Source organism: Lagenorhynchus albirostris, chromosome 5 (assembly GCF_949774975.1).
Source record: "Lagenorhynchus albirostris chromosome 5, mLagAlb1.1, whole genome shotgun sequence".
Lineage (NCBI taxonomy): Eukaryota > Metazoa > Chordata > Mammalia > Artiodactyla > Delphinidae > Lagenorhynchus > Lagenorhynchus albirostris.
In genome coordinates, this window is record NC_083099.1 from 141,282,352 (window position 1) to 141,298,980 (window position 16,629).

Below are 16,629 nucleotides of genomic sequence, written 5' to 3' on the forward strand. Positions count from 1 at the left end.
TTCTTGATATTGAGCTGCATGAACTGCTTGTATATTTTGGAGATTAATCCTTTGTCAGTTTCTTTGTTTGCAAATATTTTCTGCCATTCTGAGGGTTGTCTTTTCGTCTTGTTTATGTTTTCCTTTGCTGTGCAAAAGCATGTAAGTTTCATTAGGTCCCATTTATTTATTTTTGTTTTTACTTCCATTTCTCTAGGAGGTGGGTTGAAAAGGATCTTGCTGTGATTTATGTCATAGAGTGTTCTGCCTATATTTCCCTCTAAGAGTTTTATAGTGTCTAGCCTTACATTTAGGTCTTCAATCCGTTTTGAGTTTATATTTGTGTATGGTGTTAGGCAGTGTTCTAATTTCATTCTTTTACATGTAGCTGTCCAGTTTTCCCAGCACCACTTATTGAAGAGGTTGTCTTTTCTCCATGGTATGTCCTTGCCTCCTTTGTCAAAAATAGGTGACCATATGTGCATGAGTTTATCTCTGGGCTTTCTATCCTGTTCCATTGATCTATATTTCAGTTTTTGTGCCAGTACCATACTGTCTTGATTATTGTAGCTTTGTAGTATGGTCTGAAGTCAGGGAGCCTGATTCCTCCAGCTCTGGTTTTCTTTCCCAAGATTGCTTTGGCTATTCGGGGTCTTTTGTGTTTCCATACAAAGTGTGAAATTTTTTGTTCTAGTTCTATGAAAAATGCCATTGGTAGTTTGATAGGGATTGCATTGAATCTGTAGATTGCTTTGGGCAGTATAGTCATTTTCACAATGTTGATTCTTCCAATCCAAGAACATGGTATATCTCTCCATCTGTTTGTATCATCTTTAATTTCTTTCATCAGTGTCTTATAATTTTCTGCATACAGGTCTTTTGTCTCCCTAGGTAGGTTTATTCCTAGATATTTTATTCTTTTTTGTTGCAATGGTAAATGGGAGTGTTTCCTTAATTCCTCTTTAGGATTTTTCATCATTAGTGTATAGGAATGCAAGAGATTTCTGTGCATTAATTTTGTATCCTGCTACTTTACCAAATTCATTGATTAGCTCTAGTAGTTTTCTGGTAGCATCTTTAGGATTCTCTATGTATAGTATCATGTCATCTGCAAACAGTGACAATTTTACTTCTTTAAATTTATTTATTTTTATTTATTTTTGGCTGCGTTGGGTCTTCGTTGCTGCGTGCGGGCTTTCTCTAGTTGCAGTGAGCAGGGGCTACTCTTCGTTGCAGTGAGTGGGCTTCTCATTGTGGTAGCTTCTCTTTGTTGCGGAGCACAGGCTCTAGGCACACAGGCTTCAGTAGTTGCAGCACGTGGGCTTCAGTAGTTGTGGCTCACAGGCTCTAGAGTGCAGGCTCAGTCGTTGTGACACACGGGCTTAGTTGCTCCACGGCATGTGGCATCTTCCCAGACCAGGGCTTGAACCCATGTCCCCTGCACTGGCAGGCGGATTCTTAACCACTGCGCCACCAGGGAAGACACTGTTTTACTTCTTATTTTCCGATTTTGATTCCTTTTATTTCTTTTTCTTCTCTGATGGCTGTGACTAAAACTTCCAAAGCTATGTTGAATAATAGTGACGAGAGTGAGCAACCTTGTCTTGTTCCTGATCTTAGAGGAAATGGTTTCAGTTTTTCACCATTGAGAACGATGTTGGCTGTGGTTTTGTCATATATGGACTTTATTATGTTGAGGTAAGTCCCCTCTGTGCCTACTGTCTGAAGAGATTTTATCATAAATGGGTGTTGAATTTTGTTGAAACCTTTTTTTTTTTTTTTTTTGCGGTTCACGGGCCTCTCACTGTTGTGGCCTCTCCTGTTGTGGAGCACAGGCTCCAGACGCGCAGGCTAGCGGCCATGGCTCACGGGCCCAGGTGCTCTGCAGCATGTGGGATCCTCCCGGACCGGGGCACAAACCCGTGTCCCCTGCATCGGCAGGTGGACTCTCAACCACTGCACCACCAGGGAAGCCCTGTTGAAAGCTTTTTATGCATCTATTGAGATTATTGTATGGTTTTTATCCTTCAGTTTGTTAATATGGTGTATCACATTGATTGATTTGCATATATTGAAGAATCCTTGCATTCCTGGGATAAACCCCACTTGATCATGGTGTATGATCTGTTTAATGTGCTGTTGGATTCTGTTTGCTAACATTTTGTTGAGGATTTTTGCATATATGTTCATCAGAGATATTGGCCTGTACTTTTCTTTTTTTGTGACATGTCTGGTTTTGGTTATCAGGGTGGACTCGTAGAATGAGTTTGGGAGTGTTCCTCCCTCTGCTATATTTTGGAAGAGTTTGAGAAGGATACGTGTTAGCTCTTCTCTGAATGTTTGATAGATTTCGCCTGTCAAGCCATCTGGTCCTGGGCTTTTGTTTGTTGGAAGATTTTTAATCACAGTCTCAATTTCAGTGCTTGTGATTGGTCTGTTTATATTTTCTATTTCTTCCTGGTTCAGTCTGGGAAGGTTGTGCTTTTCTAACAATTTGTCCGTTTCTTCCAGTTTGTCCATTTTATTGGTATGGAGTTGCTTGTAGTAATCTCTCATGATCCTTTGTATTTCTGTAGTGTCAGTTGTTACTTCTCCTTTTTCATTTCTAATTCTATTGATTTGAGTCTTCTCCCATTTTTTCTTGATGAGCCTTGCTAATGGTTTATCAATTTTGTTTATCTTCTCAAAGAACCAACTTTTAGTTTTAATGATATTTGCTATCATTTCCTTCATTTCTTTTTCATTTATTTCTGATCTGATCTTTATGATTTCTTTCCTTCTGCTAACTTTGGGGTTTTTTGTTCTTCTTTCTCTAATTTCTTTAGGTATAACGTTTGGTTGTTTATGTGAGGTTTTTCTTGTTTCTTAAGGTAGGATTGTATTGCTATAAACTTCCCTCTTAGATCAGCTTTTGTTGCATCCCATAGGTTTTGGGTCGTCGTATTTTCATTGTCATTTGTCTCTAGGTATTTTTTGATTTCCTCTGATTTCTTCAGTGATCTCTTGATTATTTAGTAGTGTATTGTTTAGCCTCCATGTGTTTGTATTTTTTACAGTTTTTTTCCTGTAATTGATATCTAGTCTCATAGCGCTGTGGTTGGAAAAGATACTTGATACGATTTCAGTTTTCTTAAATTTACCAAGGCTTGATTTGTGACCCAAGATATGAGCTATCCTGGAGAATGTTCCATGAGGACTTGAGAAGAAAGTGTATTCTGTTGTTTTTGGATGGAATGTCCTATAAATATCAATTAAGTCCATCTTGTTTAATGTGTCATTTAAAACTTGTGTTTCCTTATTTATTTTCATTTTGGATAATCTGTCCATTGGTGAAAGTGGGGTGTTAAAGTCCCCTACTATGAATGTGTTACTGTCGATTTCCCCTTTTATGGCTATTATAATTTGCCTTATGTATTGAGGTGCTCCTATATTGGGTGCATAAATATTTACAATTGTTATATCTTCTTCTTGGACTGATCCCTCAACCATTATGTAGTGTCCTTCTTTGTCTCTTGTAATAGTCTTTATTTTAAAGTCTATTTTGTCTGATAGGAGAATTGCTACTGCAGCTTTCTTTTGATTTCCATGTGCATAGAATATCTTTTTCCATCCCCTCACTTCCAGTCTGTATGTGTCCATAGGTCTGAAGTGGGTCTCTTGTAGACAGCATATATATGGGTCTTGTTTTTGTATCCATTCAGCCAGTTTATGTCTTTTGGTTGGAGCATTTCATCCATTTACATTTAAGGTAGTTATCAATATGTATGTTGCTATTACCGTTTTCTTAATTGTTTTGGGTTTGTTTTCGTAGGTCTTTTCCTTCTCTTGTGTTTCCTGCCTAGAGAAATGCCTTTAGCATTTGGTGTAAAGCTACTTGGCAGTGCTGAATTCTCTTAACTTTTGCTTGTCTGTAAAGGTTTTAATTTCCCTGTCGAATCTGAATGAGATCCTTGCTGGGTAGAGTAGTCTTGGTTTTTCCCTTTCATCACTTTAAATATGTCCTGTCACTCCCTTCTGGCTTGCAGAGTTTCTGCTGAAAGATCAGCTGTTAACCTTATGGGGATTCCAGTGTATGTTATTTGTTACTTTTCCCTTGCTGCTTTTAATATTTTTTCTTTGTATTTAATTTTTGATAGTTTGATTAATATGTGTCTTGGCATGTTTCTCCTTGGATTTATCCTGTATGGGACTCTCTGCTCTTCCTGGACTTGATTGACTATTTCCTTTCTCATGTTAGGGAAATTTTCAATTATAATCTCTTCAAATATTTTCTCAGACCCTTTCTTTTTCTCTTCTTGTTCTGGGACCCCTATAATTTGAATGTTGGTGCACTTAATGTTGTCCCTGAGGTCTCTGAGACTGTCCTCAATTCTTTTCATTCTTTTTTCTTTATTCTGCTCTGCAGTAGTTATTTTTAATATTTTACCTCCCAGGTCACTTTTCTGTTCTTCTGTCTCATTTATTCTGCTATTGACTCCTTCTAGAGAATTTTTAATTTCATTTATTGTGTGGTTCGTCATTGTTTGTTTGCTCTTTAGTTCTTCTAGGTCCTTGTTAAATGTTTCTTGTATTTTCTCCATTCTATTTCAAGATGTTGGATCATCTTTACTATCAGTACTCTGAATTCTTTTTCAGGTAGACTGCCTATGTCCTCTTCATTTGTTTGGTCTGGTGGGTTTTTACCTTGCTCCTTCATCTGCTGCATATTTCTGTCTTCTCATTTTGCTTAACTTACTGTGTTTGGGGTCTCCTTTGCACAGGCTGCATGTTCATAGTTCGTGTTGTTTTTGGTGTCTGTCCCCAGTGGCTAAAGTTGGTTCAGTGGGTTGTGTAGGCTTCCTGGTAGAGGGGACTAGTGCCTGTGTTCTGGTGGATGAGGCTGGATCTTGTCTTTCTGGTGGGTAGGACTGTGTCCGGTGGTGTGTTTTGTGGTGTCTGTGAAATTATTATGATTTTAGGCAGCCTTTCTGCTAATGGGTGGGGTTGTCCTCCGGTCTTGCTAGTTGTTTGGCATGGGGTGTACAGCATTGGAGCTTGCTGGTCGTTGAGTGGAGTTGGGTCTTAGCATTGAGACGGGGATCTCTGGTAGAGCTCTCGCTGATTGAGTTTACGTGGGGCTGGGAGGTCTCTGGTGGCCCAATGTCCTGAACTCAGCTCTCCTACCTCAGAGGCTCAGGCCTGACACCCGGCTGGAGCACCGAGACCCTGTCAGCCACATGGCTCAGAAGAAAAGGGAGAAAAAAAAAAGAAAGAAAGAAAATAATAATAAAAGAAAATAGTTACTAAAATAAAATGTTTTAAAAATATATTAAAATAAAAAAATTAAAAATTAATTTAAAAAGAAAAAGAAAGAGAGCAGCCAAACCAATAAAGGAATCCACCAATGATAACAAGCACTAAAAAATAAACTAAGATAAACATAAAACCAGAAGCAAATTAGATGCAGAAAGCAAACCCCAAGTCTACAGTTGCTCCTAAAGTCCACCTCCTCAATTTGGGATGATTCGTTGTCTATTCAGGTATTCCACAGGTGCAGGTACATCAAGTTGATTGTGGAGATTTAATCCGCTGCTCCTGAGGCTGCCGGGAGAGATTCCCCTTTCTCTTCTTTGTTCGCACAGCTCACAGGGGCTCAGCTTTGGATTTGGCCCCGCCTCTGTGTGTAGGTCTCCGGAGGGCGTCTGTTCTTCGCTCAGAGAGGACGGGGTTAAAGGAGCCGCTGATTCAGGGGCTCTGGCTCACTCAGGCCGGGGGGGAGGGAGGGGTGCGGATGCGGGGCGATCCTGTGGCGGCAGAGGCCGGTGCGACGTTGCACCAGCCTGAGGCACGCTGTGCGTTCTCCCGGGGAAGTTGTCCCTGGATCCCGGGACCCTGTTAGTGGTGGGCTGCACAGGCTCCCGGGAGGGGAGGTGTGGAGAGTGACCTGTGCTCGCACACAGGCTTCTTGGTGGCGGCAGCAGCAGCCTTAGCATCTCCTGCCCGTCTCTGGGGTTCGCGCTGGTAGCCGCGGCTCACGCCCGTCTCTGGAGCTCCTTTAAGCAGCGCTCTTAATCCCCTCTCCTCGCGCACCAGGAAACAAAGAGGCAAGAAAACGTCTCTTGCCTCTTTGGCGGCTCCAGACTTTTCCCCGGACTCCCTCCCGGCTAGCTGTGGCGCCCTGGCGCCCTTCAGGCTGTGTTCACGCCGCCAACCCCCGTCCTCTCCCCGTGATCCAACCGAAGCCCGAGCCTCAGCTCCCAGCCCCGCCCGCCCCAGCGGGTGAGCAGACAAGCCTCTCGGGCTGGTGAGTGCAGGTCCGCACCGATCCTCTGTGCGGGAATCTCTCCGCTTTGCCCTCCGCACCCCTGTGGCTGTGCTCTCCTCCACGGCTCCGAAGCTCCCCCCTCCACCACCCGCAGTCTCCACCCGCGAAGGGGCTCCTAGTGTGTGGAAACCTTTCCTCCTTCACGGCTCCCTCCCACTGGTGCAGGTCCCATCCCTATCCTTTTGTCTCTGTGTTTTCTTTTTTCTTTTGCCCTACCCAGGTACGTGGGGGGTTTCTTGCCTTTGGGGAAGTCTGAGGTCTTCTGCCCGCGTTCAGTAGGTGTTCTGTAGGAGCTGTTCCACGTGTAGATGTATTTCTGATGTATCTGTGGGGAGGAAGGGGATCTCCACGTCTTACTCCTTCACCATCTTGAAGGTACTTGTGGCTATTTAAATTTAAATTAATTAATATTAAATAAAGAGTCGTTCTGTAGTCAAACTGTCCAGACGGTCCCGGACTTACGATGGTTTCACTGATGATTTTTCACCTTGACCATGGTGCAAAAGCAATGCACGTTCAGTAGAAACTGTACTTTGAATTCTGAGTTTTGATCTTCTCCCAAGCTAGCAATACGCTGGACGATCCTCTCTTGTGATGCTGGGCAGCGGCAGCCGTAGCTCCCTGTCAGCCACACAGTCATGAGGGTGAAGAGCTACACACTGATAACCATGCTGGACGCAGACAACCACTCTGTTTTTCACTTTCAGTATAATATTCAATAACTTACAGGAGATATTCAATATTTTATTATAAAATAGGCTTTGTGTTGGATGGTTTTGCCCAACTGTAGGCGAATATAAGTGTTCTGAGCATGGCTAAGGTAGGCTAGGCTAAGCTAGGGTGTTCAGTAGGTTAGGTATATCAAATGCATTTTCAACTGAATGATAATTTCAACTTACAAGGGTTTATCAGGATGTAACCCCATCGTATGTTGAGGAAGATCTACAGTCACATTTCAGGGGCTCTGTAGCCACCTGTGGCTACTGTATTGGAAGCATAGGTAGAGAATATTTCTGTCATTGCAGACGTTCTATTGGACAGCCCTGGTCCAGAGCACAGAAGAGCTCCGTCTTTTAGAAACCTAGAAGGTTCCTCCCCTCCCTGGATCGTTTTAACCAAATCTTACCCAAGACTTGCCTCTTTTCCTGGAAGTTGTTGGACTTCAGAATGAGACAGTTTTGGATATTCAGAAAGAGTATCTCTACAGGAACATTTTGTAGAAAAAAATATCTTACGTTTTCTAATAGCAGTCCATAGATTGAATAAAGGTAGCACGTGATTAGATAATTATAATAATAGCAGCTGTGTTTGTTGTGTACCTGCTGTGTTCCAGGGTTTTGTTCTAGATGGTTTACAGTATTAACTCTCTTAATATTAACCCCATGAGGTATGGTACTGTACTTGTCCCGACTTTTTAGTTGAGGAAACCGAGGTCCAGAGAAGTTAATTAACTTGACTTAGGGTCCCACATGGCTCCTAAGTGGTTGAAGTACTATTTGACTGCAGGCAGTGTAACTCCAGCTGCCTCTCGTCTCTCTGTAAATAGCACCGAAACATCCAGAATGTTCGCCCATGAGGGAAATAGCAAGCTGGTCAGTATACTGCAGGGGACGTGCTACTTAGATGGCAGCCTGGTCCATCTTATCAGTAACATTGGCAGATTGTAATGAGTTTTCTGTAGTCTGGACAGAGTAAAAATAAAAAAAAACTTTTCCAAAGGAAGTCATGGTACTATAGAATATTTGGGGAGATAATACTCTTCTAGATCAGGAGTTGGCAAACTAGGGCTGACAGGCCACATCCAACCTGCTGCCTGTTTTTGTAAATAAAGTTTTACTGGAACACAGACACACGTTTGTTTATCTGCCGTCTGTGGCTGCCGCTTCACTAGCAGAGTGGAGTAGTAACAGAAATCATGTGACCCGCAAAACCTGAAAGATTTGTTTTCTGGCCCTTTACAGAAAAAGTTTGCCAACCCTGTGCTAGATTACATTCTCTAAGCCTTTCAAAATAATTAGCCTCTTCCATTAGCAGTAGTGTTTTGCAGTCAGATGCTCTACCACTGATCTATACCCCCAGCAGTAGTGCAGTTTTAAACTTATGGAATGACCCCAAATTGTCAAAAGGGACTGACAATTTAGTATTTTAATTGCTTTTCATCCTAAACATGTGCAGTCCCTGCTGTGTGCCAGGCATCGTCACTGAATTGATGTTGGCACTAAAACTTGGCACTAAAACACCAACCCTCAAGTGCCTGCATTTCAATGACCTGACTACGCGCTTTATATGTGTAACTTCTGATGGGTCCCTTAGAGCTCCATGTGCCCGGGGTGCATCCCCACTTACTTTTTGGTCTGTGCCTGCCCTTGTCAGAAGACGTCTGGACGTAAAATGTTCACTTAATGCTGCTCTCTTTTTAAGATCATGGTGGAGTTAGCTAAAGTAGTCAGAAAATGTTAAAATTAAATATTCTTCATATTTCATATCCCATTATGAAGTTAGAATAAATTAAGTTTCTCCAAAATGTGTCTGCCAGACATTTTAAAAATAACCTATTTTCCCTGATTATAAAAAGTTATATATGCAGAAAATATGGAAGGATCTAACCACAAGAATGAGAGTTTCCCCTACAAAACCCCACCACCCAGAGGTAGCACTGCTAATGTTGGAATGTATTAAATTTTTTGAAGAAGATTCTGCCACATATACAAATGTTTCTTTTACCTTATTTTTTTACTGTGTCATTGTCATTGTCTTACTCAACAGCATTTTTCAGGTACATCATATGGATGTACCATAATTTACTAAACTATTTCCTTTTTACTGTGCATTTAGGTTGTTTCCAACTGTTTGCTGTTATAAGTAAAACATAATGACTGTCTTTGTTCATGAATCTCTGTTTGCGTCATGGGTGTTTTTCTTAGGATCAGATTCTCAGAAGTACAATTACTGAATTAAAGACTGTTACCATTTTTAAAGCTTATGAGATGTATCGAAAAAAAGTCATATCATCCCTGACTTAACTTTCTCCCTGACTCCCAAAAAGACCATATAACCCATACAGCAAATTCATATAATCCTATAGCAAACACTTAGTAACATGTATTAATGTTCAGAGATTTAGTATTAAAACAAAATGAAGTGAAAACTGCAGACATACAGGAACACTTTACAAGGATATATTTGGTGATTTGACACTTCTCTTAGGAATCTGATCATTTTCCTAGGGGAAGCCTGGTTTGAATGCCCAGATATCTGCTCAGAGGTGCCCCTTGGGTTCCTGCCTATAGTCAACAGAGTTTTCAAGCTCAATTAGGTATAAGAATGACCTCACAGGATTGGACACCCCAGGACCTTGACACCTACTGTTCTCTCTCCAGGCTGCCCCTCCCCAGAGAGCCCTGGGGCTTGTTGTCTTCAGGCAGGTCTTACCCAAATGTCCTCTTTCAGAGAGGCCTCAGTGACCACCCTCCCCTCACCCTGCTCTCTTCTCTGGGTGACTCATCACTCTATCGTCACCTGGAATTCTAGGGGTTCATTTGTTTACTGCCTGTCTCTGAAATCCCGAGAGCAGGATTTCCATCTACCCCCCCCACCCATTGTCTGGTCTCGTTCATGTTATTCTGTTTCAGTAACTCTTGCCCTTAGGGGTTGTGGGGTTGTCACAGTGACTTGTGTCACAGTGACTTGTCATCAGCATCCTCCTTCATGTTTGGATATGAGTATAATCAGCTTGGGGCACAGGGACGACCTTGAGAAGGAACCTGTGACACCAGGAGGTCGTGCGGGCCCTGAGGAGGGATAGCCCTGGTACTGGGGGTGTGTGGCTTGATCTTTATTTATCCCGTTGGCTGTTTGTGTGAATCTGAACCCCAGGCCACAAGCTGGTGGCCCCTCTTTCTGGGCTGCCAGCCCCTCCCTTTGTCACAGAGTTGCAGTGCAGGGTTCCCGCAGAGCCAGAGGGCCAGGCAGCCCACATCCAGTTGTGGCGTCCCAGGCCAATGCACTTAAGTACAACACCTGGCTTACGGGGCAGGACTCGGGCGGAGGGAAGAGTTAAATTCGGGGCTACACGTTGACCCCAGCGCTCCCTTACGCGTGGTGCAGAAGACGCCATTACCCAAATGTTAGTGATTATTTTTTATGGGAAACGTCATCTTGTCAGCGTGAGGAGTCTTAATTATGAAGAATTGCTTACGCAGACCTTCTGGGCGTAGGGCCGCTGTCTTTGCAGCCATGATCGCCATGTGGTCAGAACAGGGACAGGTGGACGGGATACAGGACACGCTGCCTCTTCTCTTTTTCCAGGTCCAGCACCTACCGCCCCAAGGGCTTTGATGTCACCGTGAAGTACACGCAAGGGAGTTGGACTGGCTTCGTTGGGGAGGACGTTGTCACCATCCCAAAAGGCTTCAACAGTTCTTTTCTGGTCAACATTGCCACCATCTTTGAGTCAGAGAATTTCTTTTTGCCTGGGATTAAATGGAATGGGATACTTGGACTGGCTTATGCTACCCTGGCCAAGGTAAGAATCATGAGTGAATCTAAGGAAATCAAGTGATGGGACAAGATTCTGAAGCCAGACATTGGAGGGGCCAACAGTTGGGTCCAGCTGTCTGAGACAGTCAGTGAGAATCATATGGTTGAAAGATCAGTGTTCGCACAATTAAGGTTATCTCTAAGCATTTTTAAAATCTAAGATGAATGGTGACATTCTTTGAACCTTCCTACAAGGTACACTCATAGCATCACTTTTTTCATTTGCCTTTCGTTTATTTTACTTGTATAGTTGACAGGTGTTAACAGAAGCTGAATCCGTTTGATTATGCTGTTTGTTTAGGGGGTTTTATTTGGGCAGGATTAAGAGTAAGCACATTTATTAAATTCATACATTCACATAAAGACGTGACACTGGAACCTCGGCAGGAAGAGGTGTCCCACCAGGCACAGAGAGCATCGTGCTGCCTTCCCCTCACTCTGTAGTGGGAGCACAGACAGCCTGCAAGCGCGCCCTGGGGATCACCAGCCACTGGAATTAGCGATGCAGCGAGGAGAGATGGTGGGACCCTCGCTCTCTTCAGCGTCAGAACCTTCACAAAACAGGGAAAGCCAGGATTGAATGTTCTCCAGTTATCTGTCCTTGATCCCACCCAGAGGAAGTGTGTTCATGAGCAGGATGGGTGAGGTGGGCTGGGAAATGTCCAGGGGCAGGCGGATCCGACACCCGTGCGTCCCCGGGGCTCCGGGAGACCAGGGCAGGTTAGCATACACTTGAGGAGAGGTTGCTCCTCCTGGCCTGTAAACGGGCACCCGGCGCGGCCCCTCCTCGTTCAGAGTTAGGCTTCGAGCCAGAGCTAAGTGTGGAACAAAGAATCGTGGGTGCAGAAAGGCCTGTTTTCTCTCCATAAGGACATTTGTTCCAGCTCAGGTTTACGAGCAAGCGACGCAGGGCAGCGATGTGAGGGGGTGGAGATGGGCCAGTAGGCAGGGGCCGTTTCCCAACACTGCGGCTTCTCAAGGACAAAAAATAGCCCGTGAAGCCCTACTGAGACCATTGCAAGGTGTCTGAGACCTCCCCACAAGGCAGACTTTGTGGGCCCCTGTTATCCCCATTTTAGAGATGTGTGGACTGAGGGTCAGAGAGGTTTACCCCTCGCCTAGGGCTGTCAGAGCACAGAGCCCCCTCTACGGAGCCCAGATGGCTTCTGGAGCCGTTTCTTTAGCTCAGCACTGTAGGAGATGCTTAACATGAGTTCCCAAACTTGTAGCAACTTACATTCCTCAATACTTTTCACAGACGATGTGACCTCAGGCAAAATGTTTCATCTTCTTGTGACTCTGAAAATAAAAGATGTATGATCGATTTGATGCTGGTTATTTAGAGGATGGTAGCATAAAGCTAAATTATCTGGAATTAATAATATGTCAAACTTCCTTGAGAATAGACTGCTTTGGGGTTCTTTTGGGTGTCCAGACTCCCCACATGACTTTTTATCTTTTCACCTATGAAATTCCAAGATTGCCAACAATTGTCTTCACTTCCCTAGGTTTGGGGAGACAGTAACAGGATTTGTAGGAAGTGGAGCACGGCTAGAAACAGGACTGGCAGGGCGGTCTGGGTTGGCGGCCCAAAGGTGTTTCTGAAATAGGTTCCCCGAGCACCCAGTGGGGTCACAGTGTGTGGTGGCCCCCGGCCGATGCCAGGTGCTTCTCATCGAGGATGTGGTCAGAACCACCTGTGGGGTCTCTCACACTACAGTTGCCTGCATCCAGCAGCATCCCTGCTGAATCAGGTTCTCTTGGGCTGGTCCTGGGCAGCTGTGTGCTTTTAAACCTTAAAGGATCCCGAGTCCTACTGAAGAATGACCTGACAGAATAATAATAGATCCTATCCCGTGTGCCAGGCACCATTCCAAGCACTCTGTGTGAACTGACCCATTTAAGCCCCAGAAGAGCCCTGGGATGCGACTATGATCCCCATTTTACAGATAAGGAAACAAAGGGACAAGTCACACGGTTAGCAGGTGGGCGGTGGAGCCAGGATTCAATTCCGGGCAGTGTTTTATCTCATTGCCTCTCAAGAAGGTGGACGCTGACTGGGTCATCACCAGACCCAGCCCGTTTCAAAAGGGGGCTTTGTCTCATTCCTTGACCCAAACACAAAGTATTTAGACAAGGTTACATATAGAGATGGTACTGAATTCTGCAAGAGAGTCCACAGCGGCTGGGAAAGAGGCAGATCGGAGGCCAAATACAAAGGAACTAAAGAAATGGGAAGGTTTCTGTCTGTCTGGTAACACTCCTCTCACTCCCTCTAGAATTAGAGTTTCAGTTCTTACAGATTATAAAGAATCCTTCCTTATATTAACCGTAGAAGCTCAGAAGATGCCAAGAGCATCTATGCTGCTGCAGTTGTTTTCATCAAGAACTAACCATTCGTAGTAACCAACTCTAATCTCTCTCCCAGTTGTCAAAGCCCAAATCGAAACATAGGTCTATGACCTTCCTTCCTAACCACCAGCACCTGTGACCCACCCCCAGCTAAGACCTGCTCACAGACCATCCCTCCTTTTCAGTCCTGGAGAAATACAGCTGGTCTCTGAAGGTGTGGTTACATGTAACAGAAGCACAGAGGACATTATTGACATACGGCAATGGGGGATAACGAGCTTTTAAACTGCAGGAGAAAAGAATCGTTCCTTTCCCAGTTGCCAGAGTTCAGTAGACAGCCGGCAGAGCTAAGCCGCTCCCAGGGTCCGGGATCTGGGATGTGACCTGTCCTCATGATTCAGGCACCTGTCATTTGCATGATGGACGACTACAGCTGAAACGGGTGAATAAAAACTTTTTCTGAAGCTGTAAAGGCAGCTCCTGGAGACACTGTTCTCTCCTTACTCTGAACTGTCTAAGATTAGAATCCACCACCTACCTGGGTAACCCACTTCCACATCTTCTCACGCCTGCCTCACAAGGCAGTCAGGATGGTAAATGGGGCAGCCTCTTAACAGCTTCTGGAAATACTATCTTATTTTTCCAACAGAGCCGCCATCCCAAAAGGAAAAATACCAAGTCTTAGGGAGTTCTGTTGGAGGTTTCTGAATCAGTGTACTTAATCATAAGCTCGTTTATTCCTTAGCCTTGAAAATATTAAATATAAAGAAATGCCATGTTGTATACCATGCCTGGTGCCTGCGTGGGGTCACTCCTTGTCTACACTGCGAGTCCTGAAGCAGCTGTGCTCTTTCCCAACCCTCCCGCAGCCATCAAGTTCTCTGGAGACATTCTTTGATTCCCTCGTGGCACAAGCGAAGATCCCCAATGTTTTCTCCATGCAGATGTGTGGGGCTGGATTGCCAGTCGCTGGATCTGGTACCAACGGAGGTAGTCTTGTGGGTATCTTTTCATTTTAAAGGGGGAACATCAGAGATCAGTGGGGCTGCTCTTTCTGCTTTATTAAGACCCTGATAGAAATATTAGACATGTAGGCATACATAGGTACTGTCTGATATGAATAATCCTTGTTTGAGAGCCCTTAAAAATGGATAAAACTAGCTCTTATTTTTATCTTTCCTAATCATCCTGCCAGCTCATAAGATGATTCTCATTGCTTCCCCAAATTCCTTTATTTTTTTTTATTCCCATACCTTTTTTTTTTTTTTTTTCCAATTGGGGTATAGTTGTCTTGCACTGTTGAGTTAGTAAGATTCCTTTAAAGCTTTTTAAAAAAAATGTTTGTTTGGAAGGTAACTGTTCTGATTGGGTGTGGTAGGGGCACATGAGGACCAGTGGGATGGGGTGGCAGGTGGGCCTTACTCTGGGGAGGGGAATCAACGGGAGAGGACTGATTTCATAAATTTGGTGGGGAGATGGGGAAAACTGTACATCCTTTCTCTCGCTCTGAATACACGCACACAGCCCCACACATATACACATACATATACACACATGAACACACATACACAGCTATACAAACATACACATACATACTTACATACACCCACTTACATACACAGCACACACATAGTGAAGCAGAATCAACACTGTGAACATGCCATAACCCAAGTGTCCCTTTGATGGGCCCTGCACCCAGACATCTAAAGTAGGAGGTGATGGGGAGAATGTCCATGAAGGGGCCCCCTCAGGGTGGGTGATGTTGACCCCTTTGCTCTCCAGCTATGAGAAGCAGACTCATCTACTTTGATTGCTAACAATACACCTGCTCTCAGCACCTTTTTTATCACCTTTTCAGGGGAGCGGGTAGCCTGGATTTGTGGGATGATGCTATACAGATGTGCAAATGAAGTTTGGGTTAGGGAAGCTCTTTTGTTCTGCTTTCCATGCAAATGTGTGGGGCAGGAAGTCATCCTCTGTCTTCTGAGGAACTAAATTTTTGTCAGTCTGTATGGTTTACAATTTTATTGCATTTCTTTGCCAGTGGCCGGGGTCGGGGGCCGGAGGGGTGGGGATCTCAGTATCATGGAGCTGGAACTGTATGTACTAACTTTAGATAAGGGAACCCATCAAAGCCTCCTGATTAGACTAGGGTACAAAAGTCTTTGATCTTTGGACACATGGCCCCAGAATGTTCCCTGTTTAATTTTCAGGTGTATGTATTTATTTATAACATCCCAATAACTTGAAAGTACTAATTCTAGTGAAGTTTTGCCTTATAACAACATGCTTCTCTGTGTAACTTGTTACATGCCTGTATATTTTTTTCTCTTATACCTGTAAATATCTTCCATCCCAGGTCCTGGGTGGAATTGAACCAACCTTGTACAAAGGAGACATCTGGTATACCCCTATTAAGGAGGAGTGGTATTACCAGATAGAAATTCTGAAATTGGAAATCGGAGGTCAGAGCCTTAACCTGGACTGCAGAGAGGTATTTCCGCTCTGTGTCTACCTGTCTGTGTGTGCCTGGGTCACTTAAATATTACAGCTGGGACCTGAATGTGAACTCAGAGGGTACATTACATTGCGAGATAAATCAAAAGTTCATGACGTTAAAAGTTACAGGGCCTTTTTGTAGATGATTTTATACCAGTGATCCCCCCCCAAAAAACATTGCTTCCTTTCAACTGCTTCTCTTAATAGAGAGGAATTAGCCTGAAATGGTGAGTGAAGAGAACTGTCCAGAACCATATCATCTTGGCCTGATGGTCCCTGATCTCGGTTCAGGACAACGAGAAGTAAGCAGGGTTTTATCAGTGTAAAGTGGGACTAAAAGATAAGCAAAATGAAACCAAAAGTAAATCAGCTTTATCCTCCATTCACAGCTAACCCCCCTTCCCCCCCAGTATACAGTTCTCACTCGAAGAAACATGTGCTCTAAAGATGTGCATGGCTTTTGATGGTGCTCGAAGGAGGCACACGTGCAGAGCTGGGAAACCACATCTCTCGTTAACCTCGTTCACACCCTCTCGCTGCAGTTTGGCTTGTTTGTGGCACATAATGACGTGATTATGAGGATCTGAGGGAGACCTGGTCCTCTACAATATTTTCAGAATGGTTTACAAAAACCACCAGCATTTCATCAGCATTCCTTGTACTCTTACCTGTCATCACTGCCTTTCAGTTTAACCATCACATTGTATCATAAGTTCTCATATACACAGATGCCTCTGAAAAAACAAGTCAAAGCTTGATAAAGGGATGGTCCATTCCATTGGGGTGGTGTTTCAGTCCTAAGTCCACAAATCTGTGTATTGTCAAGAGGCATTTACTTGCCATTGAAGAGTCCAGTGATAGAATCAGGTGGGAGGGCCTAAAAGAAAGCACCGACTCCGCGCGTGTGTGTGTGCGCGTGTGTATGTGTTTGTGTGTGAGTGTGTGTTGGAGAGCGT

The 16,629-nt window shown here is 44.0% G+C and overlaps 1 protein-coding gene across 1 annotated transcript in view; it reads left to right on the top strand.

Annotated features, from left to right (window-relative positions):
• The window catches only part of BACE2 (beta-secretase 2), an 86,924-nt gene that overhangs the window by 39,995 nt on the left and 30,300 nt on the right, over positions 1–16,629 (top strand). Inside the window, exons 3-5 of the mRNA XM_060150952.1 lie at positions 10,592–10,808; positions 14,044–14,172; positions 15,534–15,668. Coding sequence (XP_060006935.1) covers positions 10,592–10,808; positions 14,044–14,172; positions 15,534–15,668 — 481 coding nt within the window. The remainder of the gene's footprint in view (positions 1–10,591; positions 10,809–14,043; positions 14,173–15,533; positions 15,669–16,629) is intronic.